General features: G+C 37.2%; 1 protein-coding gene across 1 annotated transcript in view; it reads right to left on the bottom strand.

The window, feature by feature from the left end:
- LOC117322779 (thyroid adenoma-associated protein homolog) overlaps positions 1 to 19,296 on the bottom strand; it is a 119,942-nt gene that overhangs the window by 62,860 nt on the left and 37,786 nt on the right. Inside the window, exons 28-35 of the mRNA XM_033877719.1 lie at positions 17,993 to 18,079; positions 17,505 to 17,633; positions 16,217 to 16,385; positions 15,407 to 15,513; positions 14,686 to 15,220; positions 13,193 to 13,270; positions 11,905 to 11,945; positions 11,281 to 11,353 (exon numbers count right to left, since the gene is read on the bottom strand). Coding sequence (XP_033733610.1) covers positions 11,281 to 11,353; positions 11,905 to 11,945; positions 13,193 to 13,270; positions 14,686 to 15,220; positions 15,407 to 15,513; positions 16,217 to 16,385; positions 17,505 to 17,633; positions 17,993 to 18,079 — 1,219 coding nt within the window. The remainder of the gene's footprint in view (positions 1 to 11,280; positions 11,354 to 11,904; positions 11,946 to 13,192; positions 13,271 to 14,685; positions 15,221 to 15,406; positions 15,514 to 16,216; positions 16,386 to 17,504; positions 17,634 to 17,992; positions 18,080 to 19,296) is intronic.

The following is a 19,296-nucleotide window of genomic DNA, read 5'->3' as shown; positions in this document are numbered from 1 at the left end:
TCAAAGGGGAGATTATCTATTCTGTTTTTTGATACAGGGTATCAATTAAGCTCTTAATTGCACTTTATAAAACAATTTAGATATTTTCTTCACAAAATGAATTTCTGAGGCATTCACCTACAGCTTTGACTAGGCAGTAACATATGGCTGATGTAAATTAAAATTTTTTGTTGTTGAAAAAATAGCAATTTAAAATTAAATTAATGTTTACTGCAAGCTAAAACTGTTTTATTCTTATCAAAATTGCTCTAATTTAGTCTTGATTAACATATAATTCCTGTGAATGTGATCTTATGATTGGAGTATGGGAAGAGGGGAGATAACTCATTCTAATCAAAGTTTCACCACAGTATTTGTCATCATGGCCATCGATCATGTGTTAAGCTAGCATACAGAGGTGTCCAGTGTAGATCTCTTACATTTCCAACAACTATTCCCTGAACTTTTGATGTTTGGAACAACAGGAACACCACCTGGTGGAAGGATGGTGACAGACAAGGGAGACCATCCATATTATTGCAGTAAGACCTACATATCTCAACAAGTCAATTTATCATACTGAATGGTCACCCACCAGTAAAACAGCCGAGTAGCTATCAATGATAATCATTTGTCCATGTCCCAGCATGCTGCCTTTATAGAATTGATATATAACTAGTGCTGCCACCTGGTGAAGAAATTATGATTGACACAGGGAGATCACCCTATCACATGCACTCCATGATTACACCGACAATTCTATGGGTGGTCTGCGAGAGAGTTCCTTCCCACTATAGGGAAGTGCAGTGGAGACATAATGGGTGAATAGAAATCAAAATCATTCATCAACGGGGCTTAAATCTGCCCTCTCCTTCAATGATAGGACATGCAGATGATAAGAGTGATAAACCTGGCCGCCACTTCCAGAAGCAGACGCCAATAGTGTATTGTTTTTAGATGTAGATCAGCAATCTGTTTCTCAGCACACCTGTAAATTTACCACTGACTATCTCACGAAATCTTTACACCATGCAATCTGCTTTTTAACTTCGCAGTTCTTCCTTCCCCAGAACCTGATTAGAGGTGGTCTCTTGTCATAAATCACTTGTAAATGGTTATAATGTACAAAATGTACAGGTTTATTGTCTATAAGTTATATACAGCTAAATTACATTGCCCAACTTAAACCTAAATACCACGCCACATGTTTTGTGGAATTATTATATGGTTTTTCCATGTAAAATCAGTATACAAATATTTTTCATTATACACTGTAAAGTGTTAAGTACATTATTTTGAATTGGCTCCATATTTCACTATTTTAGAGAATAAGATTAAAAGAGTTGAACTATTTTTTTTATTGCACATTGAAAATGAGATGAGAAGAGAAACTTGAGGACTTTACTGAGCTACTTCATCACTTCTATGTACATCAAAAGGCATTTGGCTTCAAAAATTTCAAGAGTCAAATGTTGTAGTCAAAATATAGCTTGAACAGATACAAATTTGATGGAGAACAAATTTGTCGGTTATCATGAAGTCATCCAATGGTTACGTAACCTCAGGATACAGTGCTGATACGTGTATTATAACTATCACAATGTACCCAAAGTAACACGTCACAGTGCTGTTTGTGGTCAGGTTGTGGTACAAATCCTAACGGCCCAGCATGGGTGATTCTTAGGTTTACTTGCAGTACTTTCAATTCTAAAAATTGCCACCTGAAAACCACAAAACCTAATTCAGACTAATTAGCTAGGTAGGTGATGTCTTAAGGAGAATTTCTATGGCCACCTGCAAAACTTTTATCATTATCTGCTGCAAACAGGGATACAATTCAAGATGTTTTTTCGGGAGGTATTCTAATAAATGTGGAACATTCATCTCTTAAGTATGTCCATATTCCTGTAGAAACTGATCACTTTGTCTGGGAGAGGATTGTTTAGGAACAATATTTACTAATTTATAACCAAAGCTTTCTTATAAATCACACATATACTGTACAATCATTACTCGTTAATCTTTCTTTTTCTGCATTTAATTTTCTCCCTTAAGTAAGAACATATACATAGAATATATATTATGTACGTTGTATTTTGTACCTGAACACAGATGTAGCTTTATTTGCTGAGTCAGATTAGGACAGGTTGTAGTAGCTGATGGCTACACAGGAGTCTGTGACATCACTTTACTGTCAGGTAGCACAGTGGTAACACACTTGCCTAGCTTTCACTTGACCAGGTGACCAGGGTTTGATTACCATATTGGACGTGAAAAGGTTTGGAGGCCTACCCGACCACGGTTTTCAATGGGTACTCTGGTTAACTCCCACAGTTTAAAGATCCTCGTGCACCCTACCACATCTGGGCCAATAAGAATGTTTATATAAGTTGATATAACTTTAATAATTGTTGTAAAATAAATAATTGTAACAATTTTAAGAGATCAAACCATACACATGCTACAGGTCTCGACCTGTGGACGTGTATATCTCCACCTGAATGTCAGTATACAGAGTGTGAAACCCCACATAGAATGTCAGTATACAGAGGGTGAATCCCCACATAGAATGTCAGTATACAGAGTGTGAAGCCCACATAGAATGTCAGTATACAGAGTGTGAAGCCCCACATAGAATGTCAGTATACAGAGTGTGAAGCCCCACATAGAATGTCAGTATATAGAGTGTGAAGCCCACATAGAATGTCAGTATACAGAGTGTGAAGTCCCACATAGAATGTCAGTATACAGAGTGTGAAGCCCCACATAGAATGTCAGTATACAGAGTGTGAAGTCCCACATAGAATGTCAGTATACAGAGTGTGAAGCCCCACATAGAATGTCAGTATACAGAGTGTGAAGCCCACATAGAATGTCAGTATACAGAGTGTGAAGCCCCACATATAATGTCAGTATACAGAGTGTGAAGCCCCACATAGAATGTCAGTATACAGAGTGTGAAGCCCCACATAGAATGTCAGTATACAGAGTATGAAGCCCCACATAGAATGTCAGTATACAGAGTGTGAGGCCTCACATAGAATGTCAGTATACAGAGGGTGAGGCCTCACATAGAATGTCAGTATAGAGAGTGTGAAGCCCCACATAGAATGTCAGTATACAGAGTGTGAAGCCCCACATAGAATGTCAGTATACAGAGTGTGAAGCCCCACATAGAATGTCAGTATACAGAGTGTGAAGCCCACATAGAATGTCAGTATACAGAGTGTGAAGCCCCACATAGAATGTCAGTATACAGAGTGTGAAGCCCCACATATAATGTCGGTATACAGAGTGTGAAGCCCCACATAGAATGTCAGTATATAGAGTGTGAAGCCCCACATAGAATGTCAGTATACAGAGTGTGAAGCCCACATAGAATGTCAGTATACAGAGTGTGAAGCCCCACATAGAATGTCAGTATACAGAGTGTGAAGCCCACATAGAATGTCAGTATACAGAGTGTGAAGCCCACATAGAATGTCAGTATACAGAGTGTGAAGCCCACATAGAATGTCAGTATACAGAGTATGAAGCCCACATAGAATGTCAGTATACAGAGTATGAAGCCCACATAGAATGTCAGTATACAGAGAGTGAAGCCCCACATAGAATGTCAGTATACAGAGTGTGAAGCCCCACATAGAATGTCAGTATACAGAGTGTGAAGCCCCACATAGAATGTCAGTATACAGAGTGTGAAGCCCCACATAGAATGTCAGTATACAGAGTGTGAAGCTCCACATATAATGTCAGTTTACAGAGTGTGAAGCCCCACATAGAATGTCAGTATACAGAGTGTGAAGCCCCACATAGAATGTCAGTATACAGAGTGTGAAGCCCCACATAGAATGTCAGTATACAGAGTGTGAAGCCCCACATAGAATGTCAGTATACAGAGTGTGAAGCTCCACATAGAATGTCAGTATACAGAGTGTGAAGCCCACATAGAATGTCAGTATACAGAGTGTGAAGCCCCACATTAAATGTCAGTATACAGAGTGTGAAGCCCCACATAGAATGTCAGTATACAGAGTGTGAAGCCCACATAGAATGTCAGTATACAGAGTGTGAAGCCCCACATATAATGTCAGTATACAGAGTGTGAAGCCCCACATTAAATGTCAGTATACAGAGTGTGAAGCTCCACATAGAATGTCAGTATACAGAGTGTGAAGTCCCACATAGAATGTCAGTATACAGAGTGTGAAGCCCCACATTAAATGTCAGTATACAGAGTGTGAAGTCCCACATAGAATGTCAGTATACAGAGTGTGAAGCCCCACATTAAATGTCAGTATACAGAGTGTGAAGCTCCACATAGAATGTCAGTATACAGAGTGTGAAGCCCCACATAGAATGTCAGTATACAGAGTGTGAAGCCCCACATAGAATGTCAGTATACAGAGTGTGAAGCCCCACATAGAATGTCAGTATACAGAGTGTGAAGCCCCACATTAAATGTCAGTATACAGAGTGTGAAGCCCCACATAGAATGTCAGTATACAGAGTGTGAAGTCCCACATAGAATGTCAGTATACAGAGTGTGAAGCCTGACATAGAATGTCAGTATACAGAGTGTGAAGCCCCACATAGAATGTCAGTATACAGAGTGTGAAGCCCCCATAAATGTCAGTATACAGAGTGTGAAGCCCCACATAGAATGTCAGTATACAGAGTGTGAAGCTCCACACAGAATGTCAGTATAGAGAGTGTGAAGTCCTACGTAAAATACCAATTTAATCTGACCTGACAGTGTATTCCTATCCTTTGTGTGTAATACAATCAGCTTTGTGATCCTGGTGGTTTGGAATTATATACTTCAAGTTTACATCCTCCATCATAATATATTACAATAAAATTCAACAATCTTCCCAGACAGTTTGATTACAAAATTTGATATTTTTAATTAGTTTTATCTGAAAATCTCAAAATATAATATTACAGCTATAAATTATGAAATATTTATGCTGCGTTTTTGTTAAGGACATGTATACCGTGACAATCATGAGATTTTTGACGTTACCTTACTTACAACCAGCTGGTTCGCCCTCTCAATTCCTCGTGGTCCATGTATATACAGGCAGATTTATGAGAATTTTATTTCTCTAGAACCACATTGGATAGGCATAAACTGCAGATAAATGGTATATCTGTTTATCTATAGTAAACTGTAGTCAACTTATAGAACTATCCCAGGAAAGTGAAAAATCTTATCTCCAAACCAACGGTATTATGATATAATCGGGGTAATTCTGCTTGTCTACTAAGTGTAAAAAGATATATCAGAATGAGTTTTAAATACAAAAAATACATCAGGAAAGTTTACTTATACAATGATAAAAGCACATGTTGAATGCAGATATTTTAACCTTGCATAATCCTTAAATATTTGAATTCACAAAAACAAGAAGAAATGTCTAGAAAATGAAACATCGAGCAAACTGTGATGTACATTTAATATCTAACTTCACAAAAACAGAGAAGAACATGCCAAGAAAATGAAACCTCAGATACCGTGTGTTATTCCTTCAATATCTAAATTCACAAAAAGCTGAAGAAAATGTCCAAAAAATGAGAGATGAGATAAGGTGATATTTATCATGTTATCACAGCCGAGTATGTAAATCAACTCAAGGGATTATATATCTGGTCAAATACACAGCCCTGAAATCTGTATGTGGAGGTGTACTGGCCATGTGTGTACCCTGTATAATACAGTATCAGTCGTTAGGTAACACACACCAACCTGTTAATTAGCAGCCAATTAGCTGAGGGACATTACAGTCTCTCCTCACCACTATCTAACCACATTTTATGTCCATTTCAAAGACATGATTAAAATTTATGTCTATTGCAGATGTAAACAAAGCCCTGTTGGATAGTTGATCCGAGCCCCTGGCATATGTAATGGTAGGCCAGGGGTCCTTAACTTATACTTATCTACAATCTAATCACCATCCAATTCATTGAACCAAGTCAAAGGTCAAACAAGAAAGGTCAAGGTCATTTTTTTCATATCAGTTGGTGTGTTTCCTTATTTTACTGTTCTGTGACAATTTTTTTGTGATGAAACATTTGTTTTACAAGAATTTTTTTTTTCTGAGTCATCGTCTTGTCAAATTAAAAAGAAAATGTTATGAATTTTTGTATTGGTTTATTTTCTAGTGAGTATATGTTACAAAGGAAGTAATCAAAAAAATAGATTAGATAACAAAACTTCAATATTGTGGAATGTCGTAAAAGTGGAATGGATTACATAAAGAGAGCTCACATTGGAATGAATTCACAAAGTTTCAGAATTAGTAAAATATTTGTGTGAGTTTCTAGATCCTTTCCTGCCAGAAAGTGTAATATATTGCTGTACAGCCTATGAAATCAGTGTAGTGCGTCCTAACACCCAGAAACATCTGAACATGTAACCACTGTAAATGATCTCCACATTTTGAATTATATCAGGTATAATGCCATGTACTTATAACTGTTTTGGTATTTCTGATATTTTAACTATGTTTCCAGCCGACAGTACAACCAGATTTCATACCAGTATTTACGGAGACCTCCAGACAGCTATAACATCACTGGCCTTATTTGTATTCTGATTTCAGACTGATGACTCAAAAATCATAATCTTTTTCTCCATCCTCATGCATATAATATTGTTAAAAGCAGTCTTTTACAAAATATTGGTATTATTTATTATGTAACAGGACTATATCTCCACTCAAAAAGATCTAGCTACTTTATAACTTGTTCAATTTTCTTGGTTTTTATATAAAGAATGTACTTTGTTTACCTCAATCTTATTTCTACACCACATTTATTTGATACTTTCAAATAAATGTGGTGTAGAAATCAAAACTCAGGTTTAAACAAGAGGCCAAGAGGGCCTGCATCTCTCACCTCAATATTTCAGTAATGAACATATATGGCAAAAAACTCTAATTCAAGTCATATTTCAAATATTTTCTTACTTTTGAACTGCCTCTCCCAGCAATGATTTAAACTACAGATGGACCAAATCCTGTCATTTTTAAAAAAGAAAAAAAGATTCTGAAGCTTGTTTTTTTGTTTACATTTCCCCTATACTGGACTCCCTTTCTCCTTCCCATAGAGTACGTCCCACATCATTTGTTTACACAACATTAGATCTCATTTGCCCAATAAAATAATGCTCTGGAACAAATTTCATCAATATCCATTCAGTTGTTCAGGACTAGTAGGGATTTAAATGATTTATCTCTATTTCCTCTATTTGGCCCTGCCCCTCCGGCCCCAGGGGAGACATACAGTAGTCACCTGACAATACATAATAATAAACAAACATTAATGTTCCTTTAAAAACAAAAAGAGAAAGGAAAAATCCGGTATATATCCATTTTTCTACACATATCATTACTATGATTGACACAAAATTAATTCATTTAGTAATTATGAATGCCTATAATGTACTCAAACTTCCAAACCCTACCCCCTCTCTGTTTCACACATTGGTTTGACTGATACTGAAGTCAATAAATGTAATTAGAATGCTCTACTATCTAATTTGTGCCCCCTCCATACAGTGGTTATTCCTGACACTAGAGAACCCACCACCAATTAATGCCACACTCATGTACCCTAGGTCTAATCAAACATTTAACAATCCATAAATGAGAAGCACATCTGGAGGTTCCCACCATGCCCTGTAACAATTAAAGTCAAATATCTTCTAATGTGTAGGACCTCAGCCACCCAAACAAACCATTACAGGGATTCTCTGTGGTATGTAGGTACAGAGGCTGACAGTTATCAAGTTATACAATTGTTGACTTGGAAGACACTTCCCCTCCTCCACCAACACTTACTACCACCACAAGTTATGACACATACCAAATTATGTTGTAAAATCTGGGAAAAGGATCAAAATTCTGATCAGTCTATCAGAGGTGGATTAGTATGAAAGACTTTGGCACTAATTTGATATATCTGTACTAAATTAAGGAATTAGAATACTCTCATTCTCTACAGATATTTGTTTATACAAAATCATTTATATCAACCAAAGGTAATTTATACTGTTGATTTAGTTCCACCAGAATACACCTGATTACCTGACTAAAGTTTGATTTATTTTCCTTGATATTTTTTTTAATATTTATTCTTGTTTCCAGTTTGTTGAAAAAGTTCTCTGTTATTGCAAACAAAAATAAATTTGTTGGGTATTAGGAAAAACATTCTTATCAAAATACTAATATATCATAAACAAATACTCTAACATTTCTTTTCTTTCAATTTTTGATGTGAAAATCACATTTTGTTAACTAAGTGGTGTTTTTTTTCCCTGTAAAACTGAAACTTTTTATGAAATGTCAACAACCCCCCTAGTGATTTGTATGTAAATTAGGCCCCGTAAGGAGACAGGAGTCTATCTGTGTACAAGGAAACATGTAGGGATGTATAGGGGGTCTGATACCAGACAGACTATATTTAATACACAAAAACAAGCTTGGCTCCCTGGCAGACTCCTGATATGAGGGTAAATATGATAACAAATCTGTTGTTATCTATAACTGACATCTCCCCCGATAAAACATGCTTCGTCTGATCATCTCACACTAGGCTTTATTTTTTATCTCAATAGATGCATGTTTACCCAGAGAAATTGTGTCAATCATTCCCCTAATAAGTCGGATACAGTATCCTACCCACATAGGTATCCCAACCACTCTCAATCCCCACCCCACAAGGTAATGTCCCAGCCCCAGGAGGGCTACAGTATCCTACCCACATGGGTACCCTAACCACTCTCAATCCCCACCCCACAAGTTACTGTCCCAGCCCCAGGAGGGCTACAGTATCCTACCAACACGGGTACCCTAACCACTCTCAATCCCCACCCCACAAGGTAATGTCCCAGCCCCAGGAGGGCTACAGTATCCTACCTGCATGGGTACCCTAACCACTCTCAATCCCCACCCCACAAGTTACTGCCCCAGCCCCAGGGGGGCTACAGTCTCCTACCCACTTGGGTACCCTAACCACTCTCAATCCCCACCCCACAGGGTAGTGTCCCAGCCCCAGGGGGGCTACAGTATCCTACCAACATGGGTACCCTAACCACTCTCAATCCCCACCCCACAAGTGACTGCCCCAGCCCCAGGAGGGCTACAGTCTCTATCCCACATGGGTACCCTAACCACTCTCAATCCCCACCCCACAAGTTACTGCCCCAGCCCCAGGGGGGCTACAGTCTCCTACCCACTTGGGTACCCTAACCACTCTCAATCCCCACCCCACAGGGTAGTGTCCCAGCCCCAGGGGGGCTACAGTATCCTACCAACATGGGTACCCTAACCACTCTCAATCCCCACCCCACAAGTGACTGCCCCAGCCCCAGGGGGGCTACAGTATCCTACCCACATGGGTACCCTAACCACTCTCAATCCCCACCCCACAAGTTACTGCCCCAGCCCCAGGGGGGCTACAGTCTCCTACCCACTACCACCATTCAAACTCCCCTGGAAATGTACCATACAACCCAAGCCCTGATACCTTCCTTCATTAAAACACTTCTCCATAAAGGCTGACAGTGATTAATATAACCTCCTGTTAAACACTTATCGTATGTCAGGAGTGAACAATAAACTTAAAAATTATAATTTGATGTAATTCTTATTATACAATCTAAACACTCCCCCCCCACCCTTGTCTTCCCTCCAATCCTCAGGAAGATTAAAACCTTCTCAGTGGTAACATTAATTAGCAATGAATGGCTACCAATAGTCAACTTTACAACCCAGTAAAACTGGCCTTCTTTATGTTCCTTCACCACAGCATAAACCATTGTCATTTCTTAAACTCAACCTTCAGAAAACAAAAATCAAAAACAACAAAAATCATTCATGAATTCAAAGAAATTCCTATAGGTCAAAAGTGCCAATCTACTCTATCCATAGAAAAATAAGATGATGTTTTTTCATGGTAGTTTTAGTTATTTACATAGCAAAAAGTAAGGTTTGTTTGTGTTTGGTTTGGACGAGATAACGGATGTTTGTAGGTAGGAAGGTACACATGTTTATGACACATCTCCTAGTAAACATGGATGAATTGGATGTTATGATTATTTGTAAGACATAGACGGCTTTATCAGTCCACCTCTGAGAAGTATGATGTTTGATATGTGACAAGACTATGACAAATTGCCTTTTCTGAAACAGTTTTCATTTTTCACAATGTCAGAAATCACTCAACATCTGCTTCTGAAATGTCATTGGCCAGCTGTTCATAGCCTTGAAATACCCACCATTTCAACACCTGTACTGGAAAAGCTATATTTAAAATTTAGGATTTTAGATAGAGAAAGGTTGAGATGGACATATAAACTAGAAAAAAACCATGTTACATTCCTCACTTTTTGTATGTTGATAAAGTCCGATACAGTACATCTGGGTATATATAGTCTGCAGGCAGCTAACATTTTGTCAGAAATCTATAAACTGTCAGAATATGTATAAAGACGTCCCCTGTTCTGTAGAGATAAGAGGAAAGTTTATTTGTAAGTATAAAGATACTGGTTTAGTGACATCTAACCCTGTACCATCCTCACATACAGCCATCTGTATCATCACAGACCTTTTGGTACCGAGCCACCTCTGTGCCACCTCTGTGCCACCTCTGAGCCACCTCCTTCACGACACAGGAAAGTAACAAGAAGCCAGGGCTTAAACTTATAACAATCCAAAATCTTGATGACTGTGTAATCCAGTCACAAGGTGAAGGATTATGTCCGATCAGCTGGACACTTTTTATTTTTACCCCAAACACAGCATTAGTATGAGGTATGTCTTATAATATATGACTGAGTCGGAGTACAACAGTTTAACAAATCTATATTATAACTGTAGGCCTGGCTAACATCTGTGTTACTGCTGTCATATCAACATATCACAGCAATATGATCTCCTGACGACATCGTCATCATTTAAGGATCACCGTTATTGAAACTACTGGTAAGAAAACTTATCTAGAAATCATCTAGATATTAAAATATGACCTTCAGAAATCGGTGACCTGCTTTAATGCATGGTCTAAGGAAGATAACTCCATAAGTTTAGAGTCCGGAGAATAAACACCTGTATGTTTTAAACCTAATCTTAAACTGTCTGAAATACATGTAACAATTTCAACTCAGACAAAAATCCTCAGCATATATTTCCCCTGTGTCATATCAGAAGGGGAGAAAGGCTCGTTTATTTCTCCTGTTTCATAAAACGGTATAAAAAGTGATTAGAGAGTGGAAATAAACTAGTCTATACTTACATCAAGTGTGTGTTGTATCACAGCTCTTATCACTACGCCCGTAAACTGGATCACCGCTGCCCTGATCTCATCCCTAGAGAGGCAAGAAATAAAAAAAATCTTATCACTTTTCTCTGTGTAAACAACTTATCTCGAAAACTAAATATTGCGGTCAGTTTCAATTTCAGTTTCATTCTTCCGCCCACTCGTGAGAAAATCATTTCCTTGTACGTTTGATTCTCTAAACATTTGAAGTTAATTAAATCAAAGTACAATCTTATGATATTTCAAATTGTGGAATTTATTGTAAGAAATCTCATATTTCTAAAAATTGGAAACATGCTGACATTTAAAGATACAATCTGTTATAATCTGTTTTAGGTAAGCAGAATTACATCATATTTACCACAGTTTCCATTGTTTGAGAAATCCTGCCAAAATGTGGGTGTATCAAGTTCAGGAATGCAGGGATCTGAGTTGCCTAATTCGATTTCAATTATTTTTATTCCTGTCATGAGGTAGTGATATATATATCCTGTGAGAAGTTGGTGTTGAAGGTTGCCATAGATAATAGAAAAAATGGAGCATGTGTAAGACCTCATTATATACTGACTGGGAACCACGCAGTGCAACAGTACAACCTACCTCGGGTTGGACTGGATCTTATGTAGACAAGTCTCCAGTATCTACAAAGGTAAAGGTCAGAGGTCATTAATAAATCAAAACGACAATGGTCAAGAAGGTAAAGGTCGGAGGTTTTTAATCAAAAGACAAAGGTCACAAGAGTAAAGGTCAAAAGAGTAAAGGTCAGAGGTTGTTAATGAATCATAATGACAAAGGTCACAAGAGTAACGGTCAAAACAGTAAAGGTCAGAGGTTATTAATGAATCATAATGACAAAGGTCACAAGAGTAAAGGTCAAAAGAGTAAAGGTCAGAGGTTGTTAAAGAAACAAAATGACAAAGGTCACAATAGCAAAGGTCACACGAGTAAAGAGCAGAAGTTGTTCAAAGGCAATCAAATTTCATAATCTTAGTAGTAAAATACTAAAAACTTTGTTATTGTTAATGACAAGGGAAATGAAACTGACAAATTGTTTATTCAGAAAAGAAACTATTTACCAGGTAATTGATTTTACTGGTTTGGTTTGGTTTGGTTTGTTTTTGTTTAACGTCCTATTAACAGCCAGGGTCATTTAAGGACGTGCCAGGATTTGGAGGTGGAGGAAAGCCGGAGTACCCGGAGAAAAACCACCGGCCTACGGTCAGTACCTGGCAACTGCCCCACGTAGGTTTCGAACTCGCAACCCAGATTTCACTGGTAAACAATATAAACATAACTGTTGTGACAGTAAAAGGGTCCGATACACTATAGTGACCAGGATTATCCTACATATAACTGGAGTAATAAACGCATTATTACGTTTGCTTTTCATTTTTCATCACGTCTTTTGAAATAATTGATTGTCAAAAATGATAGCATTTAAGCTGTGAACCATTGACATCAGCATTTCATGTAACTAATTATTGAAGGCACAGGATTGACAAATTGTTATTTTGTCTTTGAGAAAATCAACACAAGTAAAAGGAATAATATCTTCCTAAAGTCACATTTAAATTATCATAAGTTTATTTACCTAAAGATTAGTCGATTTGTAAAATTATTTCTTAAAATAGGTATATATAAAGATACAACTGACATTCATGTCACTGGAAATGACAAGTATGATTGTATCGGTTAACAACCATATTGGATGTTACCCAGAAATATAGATAAGTGAAAATATTCAACAATGAAAATATACAAATGGTAGACACAGAAATCATACATAATTTATATATTTATCTGATCTGTCCAGCGCGTGAGTTTAACATGTCAGAAACTCTGCGCCTGTGTTAACATGTCAATAACTCTATGTACAAAGGGAGGTAACCTGCGGTGGTGTAGATTGTACAGACGAGGTCCAATCCTTGGTACACAGAAGAGGATGGCAGGACAGCACTTCAAACACCTGACAACAAACAAACAAAAAGTCTGATAAAGGTAACACATCATCTACACAATTCTGAAATAATGGAAAAGACATTTTAGACTGAAATAATTTTAATATAAGCTTTTCTAATAAAAACTATTACCAATCAGTGTGCACTTTAAACAAGTTTTCTTGGTTGATCACTGATATAGATATTTATACATGTTTATGCATATAATTACAAAAATGTAACTTCCAGCTTATTAACATACATTCATTGACAAAAGAATTACATTGTTGTATATAAAAGATGCAAGTGTCTTTTCACAATGATGTAATTTTCTACTTTGATGAAGTAGACCATTGACTTGATTGATATGACCGATACATTTTGACCTGGATTAACACAGATTAATATTATCTGGATGACCTACTTTGTAGATATAATTATACATTTTGACCTGGATTAACACAGATATAATATTATTTGGATGACCTACTTTGTAGATATAATTATACATTTTGACCTGGATTAACACAGATATAATATTATCTGGATGACCTACTTTGTAGATATAATTATACATTTTGACCTGGATTAACACATGTATAATATTATTTGGATGACTTACTTTGTAGATATAATTATACATTTTGACCTGGATTAACACAGATATAATATTATCTGGATGACCTACTTTGTAGATATAATTATACATTTTGACCTGGATTAACACAGATATAATATTATCTGGATGACCTACTTTGTAGATATAATTATACGTTTTTACCTGGATTAACACAGATATAATATTATCTGGATGACCTACTTTGTAGATATAATTATACATTTTGACCTGGATTAACACAGATATAATATTATCTGGATGACTTACTTTGTAGATATAATTATACATTTTGACCTGGATTAACACATGTATAATATTATCTGGATGACTTACTGTAGCTATACTGATACATCTTTACTTTAATTACATATTCTTTGCTTTAAACATTCATTTCTTATTGGATGGTGTGATTTGATATAGAATCACATTGTAATGAAAACATTTACCTGGATGTTTTACCTGGATGTTTTACCTGGATTTTTTACCTGAATGTTTTACATGGATGTTTTACCTGAATGTTTTACCTGGATTTTTTACCTGAATGTTTTGTCTGGATGTTTTACTTCAATGTTTTACCAGGATGTTTTACCTGAATGTTTTACCAGGATGTTTTACCTGAATGTTTTACCAGGATGTTTCATCTGGATGTTTTATCTGGATGTTTTACCAGGATGTTTTACCTGGATGTTTTACCTGGATATCATGAGTTTACCTGGATTATATGTTTGTTCAATTAGATAATGTTGATCTATCTGATTTTTACCTGAGAAATTTAGATGATTATTAATTCAGATCTGCAGATTTACCATGACACCTTGAATTTACCTGGATGATACATTCGTAGTGAGTCTCCTCTAACAAGCCCCGTCGTATTAGTAGATCCAGGATATCTATGGACTCTCCGACCTCACATCTAATACAGTCCAACTGATCTCTGCCAAACTCACTAGAAACATCCACTTCCTGGAACACCAGCATGCGAGTGTCCGACTGAGTAACATCGGACTGTCCACCACAGAAAACATCTCGGATAAACACCAATGCTATCATTCTCACTTCATAATACCCACACAGAAGTAATTTCCTGAGGAGGGATATTATACTGGAGTTACCTCCCTTTACACAGTCTGCCATCAACTCCAACCTTGCCACTGCTACCACAAACTCACTGAATCCAGCCAATTGTAGGCGATCCTTAAGGTGAAATAGGTCAAGCTCTTGTTGTAGGACTTTCATGTATCCTTCCCTTACTGCCTTCAGTGCTAACAAAATGTCTACATCTTCAACTGTGTTGTAGATTTTGATAATTCTACAAGTGACATTCAGAGCTTCAGTTCTTGTCATGACACAGGTGTTAGTTCTGGTAAAGAAAAAGACAAAAACAGATCACCAACCACTATTAGTGATATCCTATTTTAAGACTTTAAGATTATGTGACTAACCCCTGTATATCATCAACAATTCAGTTATTTATCTTTTCCTTCTAACATTGATTTGCGTCTCCATTGACACCCATTTTCATTTGCGACTAAATCTAACAGGTTACCTTGTAATGAGCCAGAGTTTATCACACCAGGTAGACAACAGGAGATGACCAGTCTGGAGTCTGACCGCCTCACTAACACTAGGTAGAGTCTTAATCAGCTGGTGGATCTGTGGGTATACAAACATACCACAAAAACCGCTGATTTGTATTTCATTGTTTAGACATGATTGGATTGGGCAAAAGTTTTTAACAATTTATAAAAGCCCAAAAACAACTCTGTACAGAATCTGACTTTTTAAAGTTTTTATATCAAAGCAAGCGCAAGCTGTAAACATGGGAACATTAGATCACCATCAATCTGGCTCCTTCTTTTATAGGATCACCTGGTCATTAAACTTAGGAACAGTATGTGACAGCAGAAGACGTAGATAATATAGATATATAAACAATGAACTGCTTTCCTTTGGTGTCTATAGTTGTTATTATCATACCACAGAGTTATGTTTGTTTGGTTTGTTTGGTTTGTTTTTGTTTAACGTCCTATTAACAGCCAGTGTCATTTAAGGACGTGCCAGGTTTTGTTTGTTTAACGTCCTATTAACAGCCAGGTTTTGGAGGTGGAGGAAAGCCGGAGTACCCGGAGAAAAACCACCAGGCCTACGGTCAGTACCTGGCAACTGCCCCACGTAGGTTTCGAACTCGCAACCCAGAGGTGGAGGGCCAGTGATAAAGTGTCGGGACACCTTAACCACTCGGCCACCGCGGCCCCAAGAGTTAGGTTTTTATGTAAACTTTGTCAGTTATAATGACAGTAATTACTATAGCAAGAGAGGTCGATGCTGAAATAAAAATTCTGAAATATAAACAAACCTGGGGTAGAAGTCCGTGAATGAGATTCTGATTGATTGATTTTGTGACATAGTCAGGAAGCATGTCCAGTAATTGAGTCAGCACCGAGGTCAGCTGATCTGGGAGAACCAATGGGTGTAGAGCCTTTGCTGACATGATCCTGGTCTTGTATACAGCACTGGAGCTGCACCTAAAGTAGTCCACCAGATAGATGTATGTAGTCAGTACATTGTAGTCCACCAGATAGATGTATGTAGTCAGTAGTCCACCAGATAGATGTATGTAGTCAGTAGTCCACCAGATAGATGTATGTAGTCAGTAGTCCACCAGATAGATGTATGTAGTCAGTAGTCCACCAGATAGATGTATGTAGTCAGTAGTCCACCAGATAGATGTATGTAGTCAGTAGTCCACCAGATAGATGTATGTAGTCAGTAGTCCACCAGATAGATGTATGTTATAGTCAGTAGTCCACCAGATAGATGTATGTTATAGTCAGTAGTCCACCAGATAGATGTATGTAGTCAGTAGTCCACCAGATAGATGTATGTAGTCAGTAGTCCACCAGATAGATGTATGTAGTCAGTAGTCCACCAGATAGATGTATGTAGTCAGTAGTCCACCAGATAGATGTATGTAGTCAGTAGTCCACCAGATAGATGTATGTAGTCAGTAGTCCACCAGATAGATGTATGTAGTCAGTAGTCCACCAGATAGATGTATGTAGTCAGTAGTCCACCAGATAGATGTATGTAGTCAGTAGTCCACCAGATAGATGTATGTAGTCAGTAGTCCACCAGATAGATGTATGTAGTCAGTAGTCCACCAGATAGATGTATGTAGTCAGTAGTCCACCAGATGGATGTATGTAGTCAGTAGTCCACCAGATAGATGTATGTAGTCAGTAGTCCACCAGATAGATGTATGTAGTCAGTAGTCCACCAGATAGATGTATGTAGTCAGTAGTCCACCAGAAAGATGTATGTAGTCAGTAGTCCACCAGATAGATGTATGTAGTCAGTAGTCCACCAGAAAGATTTATGTAGTCAGGACATTAAAGTATTGTTTTTATTTATGAATGATCAATCTTTATCCTGTTATAAAGGTTCCAACATATAAACTTTGTAACATATTACAGAGGGGACCGATTGGAGGACAAATAAGAAATATACAGAAGAATTCTCACTGATCTACAGTCATGGGCATTATACCCGACATGAGCTTATTACCAAGGTATAAAAACCTGTCAGTAATAGGAGGTTAGAATGGTTTACTTATTACTTAATGTAGGTGGAGAAGCTGTACATACTTAATAACGTAGGGTATAAACGCGGCCAGATTGAGGCTGGTGTCGGCGCCCTCTAGATGGGATGGGAACAGTCTGCCGAGGACCATCAGTATGGGATAGAGAGATGGATGGAGGTACAACACACCCTTCCTGTACAGAAATACCACATACTTACTGACCTGTGATCTTAACATAAGTATCATGCTGAGTTATATAAGCATTGTAATTAGTTTAATGAGCATTCATAATCCAACTAGAAACGATGGATTCTATGAAATCAAGCACATGCAAATGAAGAAGAAAATCATTTTGAATAAATAATAAAATTTTCTACATGTAAGTATTATTTGATTTGTACTTGAGTAACAGGAAATTTTCACATGTTCTCTTAATTGCCCTGAATCTTAAAAAACTAAATCATATCTAGAACATCAGTTATGTGTTCATTTGTCATTGTGACTGTTATTGTCATTTCTGAACTTTTTTAATATAAATTGAAGATGACTTACCCAATATTTTCTGTAGCTTCGGCTAGTTGGTCTAACAAAAACTTGTACAGAGAGGGATATCTGTGGAAGAAGGCCCGCCCTGTCTGACTGTGGGTATAAATTGTAAGGTGATTTAGTTAGCAAGTTTTCAAGATTTCAATTTTTATCAATCAGAAGTCATTCTGGAAAAGTACTTTAAACCAGATATTGATGATATTGACATTTTAAACCAGGTATTGACACTCTTATCTAGGTACGGACATTTTAAACCAGATATTGACATTTTAAACCAGGTATTGACACTCGATCTAACCAGGTATTGACACTCTTAACCAGGTATTGACACTCTAACCAGGTTTGACACTCTTAACCAGGTATTGACACTCTAACCAGGTTTGACACTCTTAACCAGGTATTGACATTTTTAACCAGGTAATGGCACTTTTAACCAGGTAATGGCACTTTTAACCAGGTAATGACACTTTAAACCAGGTAATGACACTTTAAACCAGGTATTGACATTTTAAACCAGGTATTGACATTCTTAACCAGGTAATGGCACTCTTAACCAGGTATTGACACTCTTAACCAGGTATTGACATTCTTAACCAGGTATTGACACTCTTAACCAGGTATTGACACTCTTAACTAGGTATTGACACTCTTAACCAGGTATTGACACTCTTAACCAGGTATTGACACTCTTAACCAGGTATTGACATTCTTAACCAGGTAATGGCACTCTTACCAGATATTGACATTCTTAACCAGGTATTGACATTCTAAGCAGATATTGACACTAAATATCTGGTTAGAATGTGTAAGAACACCTTTGGGATTCTAAATGTGTGCATAACTTCAAACTGCCGTCTCATTATGATAATTCTCAACAAATGATATTCTAAAATGTGATTTCCAAATTAACAGTTTTAGTTACATATGAAGAAGATCTGATTCTACCCTCTCTGGGTCTTGAGAAGAATATTTTAAAATTTATTGGTCGATTTGACCCTTTTTTGCCCCGCTCCTCATGCCCCTGAGGGATGGGGACCAAAAGTTCATAATTTTGGTTGACCTTTTGCCATGGAAGGTTTCAGCAAAATTGGGAAAAAGTCAAAAATGTAAATTATTTACGGACACATATGCCACTTGTCACTTGATACTTCATCTCAGGTGATGTTAAAATTGGGTCAGATGGGGTTATGACCAGATAATTTTTCTCTGATTATCAATAACTATCCTGTAAATGTACTCCGTTTGGTGAGATGACGATGAATTAATACAAACAATATTTTCAACAAAATACTGTAGTGTACTGCAGTGGT

This window comes from Pecten maximus, chromosome 3, assembly GCF_902652985.1.
Source record: "Pecten maximus chromosome 3, xPecMax1.1, whole genome shotgun sequence".
NCBI classification, from domain to species: domain Eukaryota; kingdom Metazoa; phylum Mollusca; class Bivalvia; order Pectinida; family Pectinidae; genus Pecten; species Pecten maximus.
The sequence above is the reverse complement of the archived record's forward strand: the minus strand, read 5'-3'. Positions and strand labels throughout refer to the sequence as shown.